General features: G+C 39.8%; 1 protein-coding gene across 1 annotated transcript; it reads right to left on the bottom strand.

Moving 5' to 3' along the window:
* ccdc82.L (coiled-coil domain containing 82 L homeolog) lies at positions 1-17,971 on the bottom strand. The gene is made up of 8 exons (XM_018247768.2): positions 17,758-17,971; positions 14,512-15,088; positions 12,110-12,290; positions 11,089-11,181; positions 8,088-8,212; positions 4,805-4,975; positions 3,084-3,266; positions 1-727 (listed from the first exon to the last, which is right to left on the bottom strand). Exons 2-8 carry the CDS (start codon positions 15,070-15,072, stop codon positions 662-664), a joined length of 1,380 nt encoding a protein of 459 aa, XP_018103257.1. The 5' UTR covers positions 15,073-15,088; positions 17,758-17,971; the 3' UTR covers positions 1-661.
* Between the last annotated feature and the right edge of the window lie 522 nt (positions 17,972-18,493).

Genomic DNA, 18,493 nt, shown 5'->3' with positions numbered 1-18,493 from the left:
AGTATCAATTTAACAAACATAGGAAAATTGTAATAAATGTATATTGCAAAGTTGCTTAGAATTATGTTTTCTTTTATTAGGCAAATAATTATTTTTTTGGGTTGACATTCCCTTTAACACAAATTAAGCCTCAAGAATAGGAAGCCTGGATTATTGAACATATATTTCAGTTGCTAAAGACAAAACTAAAGGCAGAAAACAACGGACAAGCAGCAATGGAAGACTTAGCTTCTTAGACTTTAGTCCCTCTGGTTTCCACAGAAGCTGAACATCAATAAACGAGAAGGAAATTGAAGTTGTTGAATTAATTTCTTCATGGAATGAGTGGGGTGTTGAACAAGTGGCAGCCTAAATGGGTTGCTAACTATGTAAGTCAAAAAGTCTATGTTTTTTGTAGGCTCTAAAAAAATATATAAATGTGTAGAGAGTGTGAACGCATGCAAATAATAAGCTTCATTTTTTCCCCCTAATATAAAATGTCACAATAAAAAAAATCCTGACTTCTGCTTTTAAATTTAAATATCAAAGAGACCAACCTCCGCAGGGTTCGTTATGCAGTAAATTAAAGAACTGGGTGTGAATACTTTTGCAAGGCGCTCTATACACTATGTACACAAATAGAAAACACACACAGGTACATATATGCTGATCAGGTACAGGATCAGTCCATTTTTTCTTCATGGAAGAAGTCTGCCTCATTCAGGAAGGCCTCAAGAAAGTCAGCTTGCTGCAGGGAACAGAATAATACACATAATTATTCATATAACAAAGAACTTTCCTCCATTCTTGTTATTAAATTAATAATACAATTTAACAGGCAGATCGAAACGTGGTTTCGATTTTTTATTGCACATCACCATGCAAGTGGGATATCTCAAACGGACTATTATACACCTCAATGTTCTCAAATACACCCAAGAAAATGTTTTTTTTTTTTTTGAGTTGTGGACTTCTATATAATAGATTAGCTAAACTGTCCAAGGAAAGAATGATTTCATAAAAGAAATGGTGTGTCCCACTGGATAGAATGGCTTTTTATCTCCACCTCCCACCGTCATAGATGGTGAAAAATGCAAGAAAATGGATATATCTTAAATAAATCTCAATCTGTGGGAATAGTTGTTTTTCTTGGCTAAGATCGAGATAAAGGAGACTTCTTAGGGTAATGTCACACCTAGAGATTCGGGGAGATTTAGTCGCCCGGCGATTAATCGCCTCTTCTTTGGGGCGACTAATTTCCCCGAACTGCTTCCCCCTGCTACAATGAAAAAACGCCCGCGGCATGGCAGCATAGACGTCTCTTGAATTTTTAAGTACCTATTTGCTTAAGCAAACGAAAAACGAAGCTGCGCGAGTGCCATACCGCAGGTGTTTTTTCAATGTAGCAGGCGGAGGACAGGGGGAGCAGTTCCGGGAGATTAGTCGCCCCCAAATAAGAGTCAACTAAATATCCCCGAATCTCCAGGATTGACATTACCCTTAGGGCTCTTACAGACGAGCGTTTTTACCTGCGCTCCGTTTATCTGCGTTCAGCTGCAGGGGAGCGCAGGGATAGACGCATTACATTTTTTCCAATGGGGCTGTACTCACACAGGTGCGTGTAGGTGCCGAACGCAGGAAAAATGCAGCATGTTGCGTCTCAACCTGCGTTCGGCGCCTACACGCGCCTGTGTGAGTACAGCCCATTGGAAAAAATGTAATGCGTCTATTCCTGCGCTCCCCTGCGGCTGAACGCAGATAAACGGAATGCAGGGGAGCGCAGGTAAAAACGCTCGTCTGTAAGAGCCCTTAGGCATTTTGTGACTTAAAGCCCGTGTTTGGAAACATATAAATGTTGATAGAGCATTAATTGCTGGTTAAACAGTGGGCCACAGAATAAGCATTATTCTACCTCATTTGAGGTTTTCTGCAGCAATTTTAGCAAGGTAAGTAGCACTTCCACTATATTTTAATTAGCCTTAAAGTGCTGCAATAACCCACATTTTTAGCCAAATAAGAAAGGCAGGCCTCGTGGTTGCAATCCCTCTCCAGAATACATTTAAAGTAGTTGTTCACCTTTACATTAAACTTTTAGTATGATGTAGAGAGTGATATTCTGAGACAATTTGCAATTGGTTTTCATTATGTGTGGTTTTTCAGTTATTTCGCTTTTTATTCAGCAGCTCTCCAGTTTGCAATATCAGCAATCTGGTTGCTAGGATCCATATAACCCTAGCAACCATGCATTGCTTAAATAAGATATTTAAATATGAATAGGAGAGGCCTGAATAGAAAGATGAGTAATACAAAGTAGAAATAACAATACATTTGTAGCCTTACAGAGCATTTGTTTTTAGATGGGGTCAGTGACCCCCATTTGAAAGCTGGAAAGAGTTAGAAGAAGAAGGCAAACAATTCAGAAACTATAAAAAATGAAAGCCAAATGAAAAGTTGTTTAGAATTAGCCATTACATAACATACTAAAAGTTAAATTAAAGGCGAATCATCTCTTTGTCAATATCGGGGTTATTTATTAAAGTCCGAATGCCAGTGTTTTTTTTTTTTTTACTATAAAATTTGAATTTTTAGTGGGAAAAAAAAAACTTTAATTTTTCGGGATTTATTATACGCCGAGGATGGAAAAAATCAGAATCGCAAAATCCAGCATCTCAGAACTGCGGAGTTTGCATATCAGTCAGTGGGAGAAGTCCCGAAGATATCTTGATCTATGCTTGGTGTCGTCCAATAATCCCAAGATTTCGTAATTTTCAGGGAAAAAATGTGAATAAAATCTGGATTAAATTTTTTTCCACGATTTTTTACTGCACAGGAAATTTTCGGGAAAATGTATTGATAAATAAGGGGGAAAAACCCATGTGGATTTGGTCAGAAAATAATGAGATCAATTATGATAAATGGGCCTCTGCACGTTGATCTTAGAGCTTGTGCCCGTATAAAAAGCGACGCACTTTTTCAGTATCTGAGTAGCAGGTCATGAGCACATGAGAACTGTTCTCTGGGAAATGATCTGATCGTAGCAACTGCCATGTTATCATGGTAACAATGCTGTATCTGAATGCTTTAACCTGTTTTTAATACTTCACCTTTTTAATCACACCATCTTTTTCCATCTTAGCCAAACATGTTTCCACTCTTTCTTTGACAGAGTTGTACTGGGTGATGTCCTCAATGGCAGGAATGCAAACCTGGTATAAGTGGTATTTAAAGTGTTTCAGCTGATGATAGACTTTTGTACGATTGGCACAGATCCTGCCCACCTTTAACACCTGCCATGAAAGAAATAAAAAAAGAATGGCATAATGTTTACATTCCCTGGCCACAGAATATTGAAAAGAATGGAAACTTCAAATATCAGAACAGGCTTCGGTGTATTATGTGTATTGTATATGGAACAAAGTAACACAACCAACTATAAACTTCTAGGATAGTCATGAAGGCACAAATGCTACAAAATACAGGACTGCAAACTTTAAATAGATGTGCACTGGTAAATTCTGCCCGGCAACACACAGATCATTTATGATAAAAGGGGAGATAGGCACTGAAAAACTAAGGAAGATAGTGGGGAGCAAGCTGCAGATAATAAAGATGCTTAGGGAATAAGTTTGTTTGCTCTCCCTGTGTTTGTGTTGGTTTCCTACCGCACTACAAAAACATACAGGGATGTTAACTGGCTCTTGATAGAATTGGCCCTAGTGTGTGTGTGTCAGGGATAGATTGTAAGCTCCACTGGGGCAGGGACTGATGTGCATTCTCCATTAAGCTCTGTGGAAATGTGTCGGTGCTATATAAACACCAGAAAACAAATAACTACTTTGTTTCTCTAAACCAATTCTGCAAGGTGTTTAAATTCAGCAGAGCCACTAAGACAAAAAATGGAGAAGCTGGGCACCTTGAAATACTGGTGAATAAACACAGAATAACAGAACGGAAAAGTGTGTTTATACTTATGACAGAATTCCTTTTAAAGGAGAACTAAAGCTTAACCAAAGAAGTAGCTAGAAATGTTGCACATTATGTTTTGGGCTTCTGTACCAGCCCAAGGCAACCACAGCCCTTTAGCAGTAAAGATCTGTGTCTCCAAAGATGCCCCAGTAGCTCCCCATCTTCTTTTCTGCTGATTCACTGCACATGCTCTGTGCTGCTGTCACTTACTGAGCTTAGGGACCCACTCACAATATACAGTACACATAGAATAGAAATGTCACAATATAAGGCTGATTAGTAATGAATACAGATAATTACTACATGGCAGCACAGAAACCAGTGCAATTAGCATCAGAATTTAATAATCAGCAAACCTGTAGCATCAGCTTATATTACAGGGAAGCTCATTTTCTGCTGGATAATTAGTGACGAGCCCTAAGCTTAAAAGCTGCTCAGAGCCCACTGAGCATGTGAGTGTCACAGACACTTTCCAAGATGGTGACCCCCTGTGACAAGTTTGAAGTCCTGGATCATTGCTGCTATTGACAAGCTGAAACTTTAGGCTGGTGCAATAAGTGCAGTATTTAAAATATGGCATTTTTGGCCATATTCATTTTTAGTTTAGTTCTCCTTTAAGGCTGACATGCTGTACAGTAGATCCAGATGGGAAAAAATCCAATCCACTCTCAGTACCACCTCTGTGTTCTGCACTGTAGCGGACACACAGAGTGGATTTTGGTGTGAAAACTCTGTGTATCTGCACACAGACCAGTGCAATGCCTATCAGCGCAGATACACAAGGAGAGTGGATTATTTCTTCTCCACCTGTGAACAAAACGCAGGTGAAGAAAATCTGATCCACAGCCCTTATGATTACCTGTTTATCATTTGGCAGGAATTCATCGACCTCCATTGTTTTACAGTTGTAGGCCTGTCCAGATAAAACCACTGTGTATTTACAGAAGCGATGTAATTCACAAGCTTGGCAGGACTGCTCATCACCATAACCTCGATTTACCCGAAGATCCGGGTAGCAGTCTATCCTCTCCTGCAAAAGAAAACAAAGTCAAATGAAGAAGGAACAATCACAGACGTGCCAGTTTATACAGTCACATATACATGGGTGTAAGTTGAACATCTCTGTCTACATTTTGTCCCATCTTTAAAAGACAAATATCTTATATGTATGTCCAACACTGAAACCTCTTTAAACTGCTCACAATGAACAATCTCTGAAGCTCAATAGTGAACGTTTCAGGATTTCCCTACAACGATTCCGCATGGAAGACAACAGGTTAGGCTGCCTGGTTAGGATTGAATATAGATTGAAGTAGATTGAAGTTGTCTAGTAAAGGGTTAAACAAATGATACTTAATAAAATCCAATTACATAAAATTAAAATGATCAATAAGACTGTTTCAAGTAAATTATGTATTGTAAAATGAGTTTTTTTAAGAAAAAAGTAGCCTGTAGCTAACGATTTAAGTATCACTAGGTCATTTAAAGGAGAAGGAAAGCTACCAAGGCAGTTTATTGCCAATAGATTAGCCACAATAGCCATCTATTCTGTAGAATGCTTTACCATACTAGAGTAAAAATCTCTAGAAGCTCTCTGTTTGTTTAGGATAGCAGCTGCCATATTGGCTTGGTGTGACATCACTTCCTGCCTGAGTCTCTCCCTGCTCACTCATAGCTCTGGGCTCAGATTACAGCAGGGTGGGGGAGAGAGGAGCAAACTGAGCATGCTCAAGCCCTAGCCCTGAAGATTTTTGCTGAAAACAGGAAGTCTGATACAGAAGCCCATGAGTACACAATAGAAGGAAAGAAATGCTGTGTTTCTTTTGACAGAGGACTCTGAGCAGCATTAATTTGAGGGTTTACTGGTATATTTATATAGACCTTTCTGATACAGCTTATTCACTTTTAAACTTGAGTAATTACCTCAATTAAAAACCTCAGTAATTATTGCTAATATTCAACTTATCCATGTGCCAGATTTTATACCATTAATTCTAATAGTTTAGGTATTCTAACTAAAGTGCAGTGCAATAAATCTAATTGATCAATTAAATAGCTAATTAAAAGAATTCATCAAGTGAATCTTAATAAGGTGCTAGTTAAAATATGATTACTTAATTATCATCAAAAAACAGTAGGAATGCATAAGTTAGCTTGGATGGCAGTGAGATAAAAGTGCAGTGCAATAAACACCAATAATTTGCTTATTCAATGAATAGTGAATCTAACTGATTAAATTAAATAACGATACAATTATATAATATGACCAATCAATAGGATAAATTATTTAACCAGTATGCTCAAATTCATAGAGTAGATTGAGAGAAAAAGGAAACTGCAGGTGGTGGAGTTGTCCCAAAAGCTTACTGCCTAATATTTTTCTAGACCCAATTTTTTTAACTTGTAAAGGGGGGCCCTGGCATCAGTGCTTTTTATATAAAATTTTTATGGGCGACCCTGGCGCCAAAGTTTTTTTTTTTTAAACTTATAATGGGGCCCTGACCATCAATAGCTTTTTATAACTTGTGTGTGGGGTGGTTACTTTTTTAGCGCTGATGTCTGTGTGGTCTTTTAACTGTGATGTGGAGTGGGTGGGGTCTGGGGCGGGGCTTGGGAGCCAGGGTGGGTGGTGCCCAGGGGGCCCCGAAAATGTTGTTGTACGGGGCCCTATGATTTCTAATGGCGGCCCTGCCTGCGGCTGAACGGAAGAAAATGCAACGCAGGGGAGAGCACAAAGAAATGCCCGTGCGGAAGAGCCCTTAATCAGTGTTCTGAGTTTGAGCGGTCACATCTCTGAGGTGGAAGCCTACAAGGCAGAAAGCTCAGTGCTCCACATTCCAGATAATGGTTGCCTCTTAAAGAGCCCTGACCCTAGTGATTTATGGGCTATAGAATAGGGTAACACATTTTCAAGGGATGGTGTTTAAAGAAACAGTAACACCAAAAAAGGAAAGTGTTTTAAAGTAACGAAAACATAATGTACTGTTGTACTGCACTAGTAAAACTGTGTGTTTGCTTCAGAAACTCAATTATACTCTATATTTAATTTAAAAAGACTGCTGTGTAGCCATGGGGAAGCCATTCAAAGCTGAAAAAAGGCACATGATACATTATTATTTTATTATTATTGTCATTTATTTATATAGCGCCAGCATATTTCACAGCGCTGTAAAGTAAATGTGTTTATACAACTAAATCACATTAATTACATACATCGAACATATGGAATTACATACATCACAACCAATACCGGTACAAGAGGTGAAAAAGGCCCTGTGCAAAGGAGCTTTCAATTTAAAGGGAAGGGCATAAGACACAAGGTGTGGGAGTGGGCAAGATCAGAATTAAGTGAGTGAGAGATGTGGTACTGTATGCGGTGTTGTATTTGGTAGTCAAGCAGAGTGAGGGTAGGCTTCTCTAAAGAAGTGCGTTCTAAGAGATCTTTTGAAAGCAGAAAGGTTGGGAGAAAGTCGGACAGACTGTGGGAGAGAATTCCAGAGGAGGGTGCAGCCCTTGCAAAGTCTTGAATGGGAGTGTGTGAGGAGGTAATGAGAGAAGAGTTGAGTAGCAGGTCAGTAGAGGAGCTCTGTAGGATTGTTCAGAACGTATCTGTTATCTGCTATGTAACCTTGAATGGCTGCCCCCATGGCTACACAGCAGCTTGTTTATATAAACTATAGTAGTACTTATCTGTTATTTACTGCGTAACCTGTGCTTGAATGGCTGCCCCCAAGGCTACACAGCAGCTTGTTTATATAAACTATAGTAGTACTTATCTGTTATCTACTGTGTATTCTGTGCTTGAATGGCTGCCCCCATGGCTACACAGCAGCTTGTTTATATAAACTATAGTAGTACTTATCTGTTATCTACTGTGTATCCTGTGCTTGAATGGCTGCCCCATGGCTACACAGCAGCTTGTTTATATAAACTATAGTAGTACTTATCTGTTATCTACTGTGTATCCTGTGCTTGAATGGCTGCCCCCAAGGCTACACAGCAGCTTGTTTATATATCTATAGTAGTACTTATCTGTTATGTTTTGGTGTTACTGTTCCTTTAAGAGTTCACTTTTCTTTTAACTATGTCCCTGGTAATGTTAACACACGTAAATACACATTGGTATGCACATATACACTTACCCTATAACGCTTACTCCAGCGACTCCGGGTTGACAGGTTTTCAAGACGAGGCTGTATTATTCGCTCATCTAAACAATAGAGCGAGTTTAACATGTCCTTTGCATACTTTTTCGTGCGGATTTTCTCTGCAGAGTTGAAGAAATGAACAAGCAGTTAAACAGCTGTTTGGTTTGGTTAAGGGGACATTAAATATTTCTTTATACAGGTATGGGATTCGTTATCCGGAAACCCATTATCCAGAAAGCGCCGAATTACGTAAAGGCAGTCTCCCATAGACTCCATTTTATCCAAATAATCCAAAGTTTTAAAAATGATTTCCTTTTTTTAGGGATACACCCAATAAACTATTTGGGAGTTGGTCGAATCCCCGAATCCTTCATGAAAGATCCGGCTGAATTCGAACCAAATCCTAATTTGCATATGCCAATTAGAGGCATGAAAGGAAAAAGTGGAAAAAGAATGTTTTACTTCTTGTTTTGAGATGAAAAGTCACGATTTCCCTTCCCACACCTAATTTACATATGCAAATTAGGATTCGGTTCAGCCACACACAAGGATTTGCCTGAATCTGAATCTTGCTGATAAAGGCCAAAACCTGGCCAAATCCCAAACCGAATCCTGGATTCGGTGCATCCCTACCCCTTTCTCTGTAATAATAAAACAGTAGCTTGTACTTGATCCCAACTAAGATATAATTAATCCTTATAGGAAGCAAAACCAGCCTATTGGGTTTATTTAATGTTTACATGATTTTCTAGTAGACTTAAGGTAGGAAGATTCAAATTATGGAAAGATCCGTTATCCGGAATACCCCAGGTCCCAAGCATTTTGGATAACAAGTCCCATACCTGTATTTAATAAAAGTGTAAGATTCTCACAGGAACTTTGTGATGGAGAAGGAAAGATATGAAGGAGGTAACAGATTGTTACTAAGCTCCACATAAATGTGTCAGCGCTAATACAAGGAAATAACCCACAGGAAACACAGTGCGTTAAGTCACACTGACACATAGTATATTTATAGAACTCTTCATTCTTAAAAAAAACTGTCTGTACTTGGTCCTAGATATATAGTTAATAAAGTACCCCCTCTTGTAAATTATAAGGATATTATAAGTTACCGAGCCGTTTCACAAGGCCGAAGGTCATGGAATTCCAAGGAAACTTCTAATATCCTCATATTTTGCAACAGGGGGTACTTTATTATAATACACAAGTTTTAGTGAGTCATGTGACAGAAATGACATCACTACTCACTGTTTATAACTGATGACATCAGAACTCACCGTTTATAAGGCTATCATTTACAAGATATTCATGGCTTTTGTGTATTTTATACTTATACACACTTGCTGCAGATGGCTGGTGTAGCAGTTTGTTTAGAGGATGTATCCAGCCCAGCAGGACTCCTGGGAGGAGCTTTTGGGTATGGGTGCAGCTATCTGGAAACTGATTTCCACATTGATTCTTAGAGAGGCCATTCTTTAGTGGGTACTGTTTAGTACAGGCATGTCCAAAGTCAGGCTCGGGGGCCGAATGTGGCCCGTTTACACCGGCCCTCAGTCTCCATCATGAAATTAATAATAATGTGGCCCGCCAGCACAGTGCAATGAGGAATTACGTAGACGTAGCAGTAATATTTGGGCACATTAGTGACATGATCTGCCACTTGGTCTATACTGATGCCTGTGTGCTGAAGGTGTTAGTAATAGTAGTAGACACATACTGGCACATAGTGATGCGCCACTCTCACATACTTCTTTAGGGCTGAAAGTGCAATAGACGTACTGACGTGCCAGTACAATAAACTAAAAAGTTATGCAAGAGCGGCGCTTCATTACGTGCCAGTACTTTTGCTAACACCTTCAGCACACAGGCAGCAGTATAGACCAAGTTGCAGATTATTTCACTAATGTGCCCAAATATTACTGCTACGGCTACACAATTCCTTGTTTAAACAAGTTAAATGATGTTAATAGTTCAAAGAATGTCAGGCTGAATGGTCGGCCCCCACATTTTCACCTCACCAAATCTGGCCCTCGTTTGGACGCCTCTGGTTTAGTATATCCTTCTCATCAAATTATCAGCCAACAACCTCAACAATCAACATCTTTTTCTTCCACATTCAGAAGTGTTGAATCGGAAGAGGCGCAAACATACTTTGGCGGATTTCGGCTTAAAGGAGAACTAAATCTGAACTAAAGAAATAGTAATGCTGTACATTATGTTATATTCTTCTGTACCAGCCCAAGGCAACCACAGCCCTTTAGCAGTAAAGATCTGTGTCTCCAAAGATGCCCCAGTAGCTCCCCATCTTCTTTCCTGCTGATTCACTGCACATGCTCTGTGCTGCTGTCACTTACTGAGCTTAGGGACCCACTCACAATATACAGTACACATAGAATAGAAATGTCACAATATAAGGCTGATTAGTAATTAATACAGATCATTACTACATGGCAGCACAGAAACCAGTGCAATTAGCATCAGAATTTAATAATCAGCAAACCTGTAGCATCAGCTTATATTACAGACCAACCTCATTTTCTGCTGGATAATTAGTGACAACCCCTAAGTTTAGCTTCTCAACAGCTGCTCAGAGCCCACTGAGCATGTGAGTGTCACAGACACTTTCCAAGATGGTGACCCCCGGTGACAACTTTGAAGTCCTGGATCATTGCTGCTATTGACAAGCTGAAACTTTAGGCTGGTGGAATAAGTTCAGTATATAAAATATGACAATTTTAGCCATATTTATTTTTAGGGTTTAGTTCTCCTTTAAAATAGAGACTTGCGTTACTACACCGAAATCTGCCGAGCATGTCTTCACTACTGATTCAACACTTCTGAATGCAGAAGAGTGTCTAGGCTACTATGCGTGGTAGTGCTGAGATCAGACAGCTGATTTCGGCCTCAGTCTGGCACTAGCCTTATGCTAAAAGTTAATCAGAGGATATAAATCCATTGCTGCTAATAAGTAAGTATCAATATTTTCACTTACCATACAATGTATCCAAGAAATCTGGGCTGGTAATATTGATCAGGAAGGCATTGACCACTCTCTGAAGGTGGGTATAATGGTCACTGCTTGACACTTAAGGAAAGGAAATATTAACAATCACGTGACTTAATCATTACAAAGATTCTAGTTTCATGTGGAAAAGAACTGCATCGTATCCCTATATATTAAACCCAAAACAGCTGTTCATTTTGTAATCAGAGATAAAGGGCGTAGGGCTGCAAAAGTGGGTACTGGGTAGGAAGAAAATGCAGAGATAAAGACATAGGATAAAGACATACAAAGAGTATAGTAGTACAGGTATGTGATCCGTTATCTGGAAGCCCATTATCCAGAAAGCTCCAAATTATATAAAGGACATCTCAAAAAGACTAAATTTTATCCAAATAATCCAAATGTTAAAAAATGATTTCCTTTTTCTGTGTAATAATAAAACAGTAGCTTGTACTTGATCCCAACTAAGATATAATTAATCCTTATTGTAGGCAAAACCAGCCTATTGGGTTTATTTAATGTTTATATGATTTTCTAGTAGATCCTGTTATCCTGGAAAACCCCAGGTCCTGAGCAGTCTGGATAACAGTTCCCATACATGTACAAGGAAAGAACTGTTTCGGAATGTTTCCTTTAGATTCCCTATTATGCAAAGTGAATAAGAGGTCACTGTTAGTGATGAGCGAATCTGTCCCCTTTCGCCGGAAAAATATCGAAACCGCGGAAAATTCACGAAACGTCAATGCGACTTTTTTTTTTTTTAAACTTTTCTTACTCAAAATGCATTAAAGTCAATGGGTGTTTTTTCTTATGGAGACTTTTGGTCCAACTGCATTAAAGTCAATGGGCAGTTTTTCTCCGCAGTGAATTTCTTGTGCCGCAGTTTCGCGAAAACATTAGCACGTGTCAAAATTCTGAATTTTGCGGCAAATTCATGGCTGGCGAATAAATTCGCTCATCAATAGTCACTGTACTATACGACTGTAACCATGGCACTGGCTAAACTTACAGAGAGGAATATGATGTTTTAAAAACAGATTCTGGTGGGAAGCCAACTGCTTCTCCTCAGTGATGCCTTCAACTGTGTCCTCCTCCTCATCATCGACTATGAAATCTTTCAAACTTCCATTGTCTTCAATATCGCTGGTTTCTTCCGACGACAGGGGTGGACAGAAATCACTTTCCTCATCCTAAGCATGAGCAAAGTAAAACATCATACAGGTTCAATACTGCCAACGATCCTTCACTAATCTAAAAAAATAAACCCCCCCCCCACAAGCGGTCACCTATAGCGACCAATCAGAAGTTTTGCTTTGCTTTTCTCAGGTATGGGTCCGTTATCCGGAAACCTGTTATCCGGAAAACTCCAAATTACGGAAAGGCTGTCTTCCATAGACTCCATTTTATCCAAATAATCCAAATTTAGTAAAATGATTTTCTTTTTCTCTGTAATAATAAAACAGTAACTTGTACTTGATCCCAACTAAGATATAATTAATCCTTATTGGAAGCAAAACCAGCCTATTGGGTTTCTTTAATGTTTTCTAGTAGACTTAAGGTATGAGGATCCACATTACAGATAGATCCATTATCCGGAAAACCCCAGGTCCCGAGCATTCTGGATAACAGGTCCCATACCTGTATGTTATAGCTGACCGATTCACAATAAACTGGGAATTGGCTTTAACTGGTTACTGCACAAAGACAAAATGACCACAAGCTGAATATTAAAGGGGATGTAAAGGCAAAAAAAATAAAATCCCATTATTACTTTCTTTAATGAAAAAGAAATTATCTCTAATATACTTTAATTAAAAAAGTCTACCCTTTTTATAAGAAACCTGACTGTATGCAGTGAAATTCCCCCTTCGGTTTACTTGCTCTGACTGCTGCGGATAGGAAACTTCAGACGGTCCCTAACTGTTCTGCAAGGAAACAATCATACTTTCAAACAGCAAGGGAGCCCCCTCACCTTACTTCCCAGAACTCGAGGAGCTTTGTTTGTTTCCCTATAAAGCAGCCGGTGACTATGTAGAGATTTGTAACCACAGACCAAGTGCAGTCTGCATATTCTGTATTAGCTTCTATGGCAGAAATTATTTGACTTGTGCTGTTTTGATAATGTATGACGATCCCTAAGCAACCCCAAACAACCCTAGCAACCATGCATTGATTTGAATAAGAGAATGGAATATGAATAGGAGAGGCCTTAATAGTAATACGGGCGATAAAAAGTATCTTAACAGAACATTTTTTTTAGATGGGGTCTGTGACCCCCATTTGAAAGCTGAAAAGAGTCAGAAGAAAAAGGCAAATAATGTAAAAAACATAAAAAAAATAAATAATGAAGACCAATTGAAAAGTTGCTTATAATTGGCCATTCTATAACATACTAAGGGGGTTATTTATCAAAGGGCAAGTTGATTTTTACCTAAAAAAATCAAGTTTTCCAGGGTATTTTTCAGTGTATAACTTTCTTCAGGTAAAAAAAAACTAACTTTTATTATACTCGAACCTGGAAATAGCTTGAATCCGAAAATACTCCAGCTAAAACCTGTTAAGGCCATGTAGAAGACAATGGCATAGGTCCCTTCAACCATTTGAAGATGTTTGTAGCCTTCATGATGTTCAGGCTTTTTTCGGTGGGTTTCGCTCGAAAACTCGATTAATTCTAGCTATTCCAGGTTTTTTTTGATTCAATTACTTTACGTTTCCCCCCCTAATTCATTGATTCAAGTTTTTTCCATTTAATTTTTACCTTAAATCGGGAAACATTCGAGTTGAGAGTTCATTCGAGCTATAAAAAAATCTCACAAACCTCTAAAACTCGACCTTTGACAAATAACCCCCTAAAAATTAACTTAAAGGTGATCCACCCCTATCAAATCAAAACTGTACCCCCCCATCAGAGTTGCATGTCACCAATCTAACTGACTATGTTAGAATGTGCTATTCTCTGTTATTCATTTGCTGCTTTCAAATGGGGACTGCTGACCCTGGCAGCCATAAAAACCGATTGCTCTGTGAGTACATATTATTGCTTCACTTTCCATTCAGGCCCTCTCTCATTCCAATCACTCCCTGGTTGCTAAGGTAGATTGGTTCCTAGCAACTGAGTGGCTGCTGACATTCAAAACTGTAGAACTAAAAATAATAAATGAAGACCAACTGCAAGTCATCCTACATCATACTAAATGTTATTTAAAATTGAACTGCCCCTTTAAATTGCTGGCCTCTGTTATGCCCTTTGGAAAAGAGATCCTGTTTTTACGGGTTTTCATTGATACTTTACATTCCATACAAAAGAGCTGCAGTACATAAATGTGACAGCTGCATCGCAGATCTAGGTTATAATGTATAAGGTAGACGTCCCTTGACAAGACGAAAATTACAATTAGGGAGTCAAAATACCTCGGAGTAATCCTGAATTCTCCCTCCGCTTTTTGATTTCCTCTTTTCTGCCAATTTTTGGAGGTTCTCCAGCTTTTTTCTTTTCTTTATGCTCTCGCCATCTGTTTCCTCTTCTGTTTCCTCTTCTATTTCATTTGTTTCTGTCTTTATACCTGGGTTTTTGCCCTCACCAGCTTCCTCTTCTTCATCTATCAGACAGCGACGCTTGGAATACACTTTCCTGATGGGCCCGTCGCTATCGGAACTGCTGTCACTGCTCTCCATTACAGCCGACTTTCTCCTCCGCCGGGACTGCTTTACACATTCCTCCTCAGCGTCATCATTTGAGACTGTCGCTTGCTGCTGCTGCTCTTTATCATCACAATCCTCTGCCTCACTGATGCTCTTCTCTTCCTCACTTACTTTTGCTTCTTCTTCAGAACACAAGTCATCTTCATCAGAGTCGGGTACCAGACACACGCTGTTCCTTTTCGTGCGCCTCCAATCAACACGAGACTTCACCGTTGTTTCTTCAGACTTGGTTCTCCGCCGTGTTTCATAGCTCCGGGAAGGCTTCTCCATAGGCCCTGCACAAAGCCTGCACCACAAGAGTTATTGGCATTATATAAAACATATGGGACCAAAACCTAACTGGATCGAGTCCTGCACTCTCAGCTAGATTAGTGTATAAGGAAAAATAATGTACCCCCCCACAGTAAATGATAAGGATATTAGAAGACATTGAGGGGTTCTGTGACCATATAAAGGCACAAGGCTGCAGGCTGAGTTATACAGGGAACTCCGAGTATCACTCATGTATTATAAGGGATAATGTACCCCCTACTGTAAATTATAAGGATATTAGAAGTCACTGAGGGGTTCTGTGACCGTATAAAGGCACAAGGCTGCAGGCTGAGTTATACAGGGAACTCTGAGTATCACTCATGTAATATAAGGGATAATGAACCCCCTATTGTAAATGATAAGGATATTAGAAGTCACTGAGGGGTTCTGTGATCATATAAAGACACAAGGCTGCAGGCTGAGTTATACAGGGAACTGAATAAGGGATAATGTACCCCCTAATGTCAATCATAAGGAATTTAGAAGTCACTGAAGGGTTCTGTGACCATGTATTATAAGGGATAATGTACCCCCTACTATAAATGATAAGGATATTAGAAGTCACTAAGGGGGTTGTGTGACCATATAAGGGCACAAGGCTGCAGACCGAGTTATACAGGGAACTCCGAGTATCACTCATGTATTATAAGGATATGTACTCCCTACTGTAAATGATAAGGATATTAGAAGTCACTGTAGAGTAGGAGTCCTCCTGCCTTTATATGTTCACAAAACTGCTGAGTTACATTTAAATGGGACCTGTCACCCAGACAGTAAAGGCTGTAAAATAAAGGTCGTCTTCAAATGAAATATGGAACCCAAATTCTTATTTTTATTAACACACCCATAATTGTTATAAAGTCTCAGCAGTCAGTTATATATTGCTTGTCCCTCCCATACGCGCAGCAGGCAATTACTTTCACTTTCCATTCTGCTTTTCTGAGATGTTACTGAACTCTTCCCACTCCCTAACTGAGAGTTAAACTCCTTATTCATCCACTCTATTTGAAGATTCCAGTGTATTCGGCTCATCAACAGTTGTTGGAGAAGCCACCTCCAAAATTGGGATTGGAGAGCCTTTCAATGTAGTTGATTTTCTTTATTGAAGCACTACATGTTTCGGACAGCAAAGGTCCTTCCTTGGACATGCACTCCAGTCCCTATTTTCTTCTCACCATCTAATTGTGTAGTCAGTGCTTGGGCGCGGACATCAGGTGCCCCATTCTGGCCCATAAACAACATTTTGTTGTGATGCAAAGTTTGCCTTTATAGCAGTGTCCACAAAATGGCATCTCCCTGCTTGATTTGATTGTGAAGTCCGAATGTACATGTTTATTTTGATTAAATTACATCACAAAATAGGATTTGGAAATACTTTCTGGGGTGACAGGTCCCCTTTATTATGCCTCATGCTATTATTTACAGTAGGGGGTACATTATCCCTTATAATACATATGTGATACTCAGAGTTCCCTGTATAACTCAGCCTGCAGCCTTGTGTCTTTATATGGTCACAGAACAACCCCTCAGTGACTTCTAATATCCTTATCATTTACAGTAGGGGCTACATTATCCCTTATAATACATAAGTGATACTCAGAGTTCCCTGTATAACTCAGCCTGCAGCCTTGTGTCTTTATATGGTCACAGAACAACCCCTCAGTGACTTCTAATATCCTTATCATTTACAGTAGGGGGTACATTATCCCTTATACATAAGTGATACTCAGAGTTCCCTGTATAACTCAGCCTGCAGCCTTGTGCCTTTATATGGTCACAGAACAACCCCTCAGTGACTTCTAATATCCTTATCATTTACAGTAGGGGGTACATTATCCCTTATAATACATGAGTGATACTCAGAGTTCCCTGTATAACTCAGCCTGCAGCCTTGTGCCTTTATATGGTCACAGAACCCCTCAGTGACTTCTAATATCCTTATCATTTACAGTAGGGGGTACATTATCCCTTATAATACATGAGTGATACTCAGAGTTCCCTGTATAACTCAGCCTGCAGCCTTGTGCCCTTATATGGTCACAGAACATCCCCTCAGTGACTTCTAATATCCTTATCATTTACAGTAGGGGGTACACTATCCCTTATAATACATGAGTGATACTCAGAGTTCCCTGTATAACTCAGCCTGCAGCCTTTTGCCTTTATATGGTCACAGAACAACCCCTCAGTGACTTCTAATATCCTTATCATTTACAGTAGGGGGTACATTATCCCTTATAATACATGAGTGATACTCAGAGTTCCCTGTATAACTCAGCCTGCAGCCTTGTGTCTTTATATGGTCACAGAACATCCCCTCAGTGACTTCTAATATCCTTATCATTTACAGTAGGGGATACATTATCCCTTATAATACATAAGTGATACTCAGAGTTCCCTGTATAACTCAGCCTGCAGCCTTGTGTCTTTATATGGTCACAGAACATCCCCTCAGTGACTTCTAATATCCTTATCATTTACAGTAGGGGGTACATGATTCAGATGGGAGTGCAGGGCTGGTGCAGAATGACGTTCCTCTAGTGAAACAGATCAGTAGGTTTAATGGCGTCTATACACAAGTGCCAGTACTAGACAAGGAATGAACTCCACAGGGTTAGAGCAATGACCCAAGAACAGACTCACCAAACACTCGCGGTCACGACTCTCTCCGAGGCTTTGCTGCTCCCGCTGTGTCACATTCAAAGCAAAAGTAAAAACAAAACACAGCGACTTCCTGCTGCGTCAGCCAATCCCGAGCCGCGTTACACGGCTACGCTGTGAGTATAGGAGACGCATGTATATAAGCGTATCGCTCGCCTCCCTACCAGCGCATTGTTATAGAGGGCGGCGCCGGTAGGGGGCGTGTGTTCCCTTTCGAGTTTGCAGTAATGAATATGGCGCTTGGGGCTTTAGGAGCTAATAAGCTCTGGGTGCTGCTCGGACTGAGGGGGATGGGAAATGTCGTTTTTCTGTTTTAGTGCCGCCTAGAGATGGTTTTAAGGCAGGCAGGAGAGAGCCATTGTACTGACATCATACGGCTCCTGCTGTATTTATACTTTAACTGTCAGTTCCCTGTCAGAGAGGAGGGCTGGCGAAATAGGGGTTGTTTCCCCCTTTAAATTAACTTTTAGTATGATGTAAAGAGAGATATTCTGAGACAGTTTTCAATTGGTTTTAATTATTTTTAATTATTTCTGTTTTTTAGCCTTTTATTCAGCAGCTCTGCTGTTTGTCGTTCCAGCAATCTGGTTGCTAGGATCCAAATTACCCTAGCGACCAGGGGCGATTTTGGGGCTGTGCCACCTGAGGCGACAGCCGAGATGCACCCTCCCCACTGCTCCGTACTTAAAAAGCAGCGTCGGAGCGGGTCAAAAGTGGG

Source organism: Xenopus laevis, chromosome 2L, assembly GCF_017654675.1.
Source record: "Xenopus laevis strain J_2021 chromosome 2L, Xenopus_laevis_v10.1, whole genome shotgun sequence".
Lineage (NCBI taxonomy): Eukaryota > Metazoa > Chordata > Amphibia > Anura > Pipidae > Xenopus > Xenopus laevis.
The sequence above is the reverse complement of the archived record's forward strand: the minus strand, read 5'-3'. Positions and strand labels throughout refer to the sequence as shown.

Bases quoted from the DNA above. Each gene is read 5' to 3' on its own strand.
- ccdc82.L (XM_018247768.2), bottom strand. From the start codon at position 15,072: ATGGAGAAGCCTTCCCGGAGCTATGAAACACGGCGGAGAACCAAGTCT. The intron at 11,182-12,109 runs GTAAGTTTAGCC...CCTTTCCTTAAG, and splicing joins AAAACATCATATTCCTCTCT to TGTCAAGCAGTGACCATTAT. The intron at 3,267-4,804 runs GTAATCATAAGG...CTTTCATGGCAG, and splicing joins TCCTGCCAAATGATAAACAG to GTGTTAAAGGTGGGCAGGAT.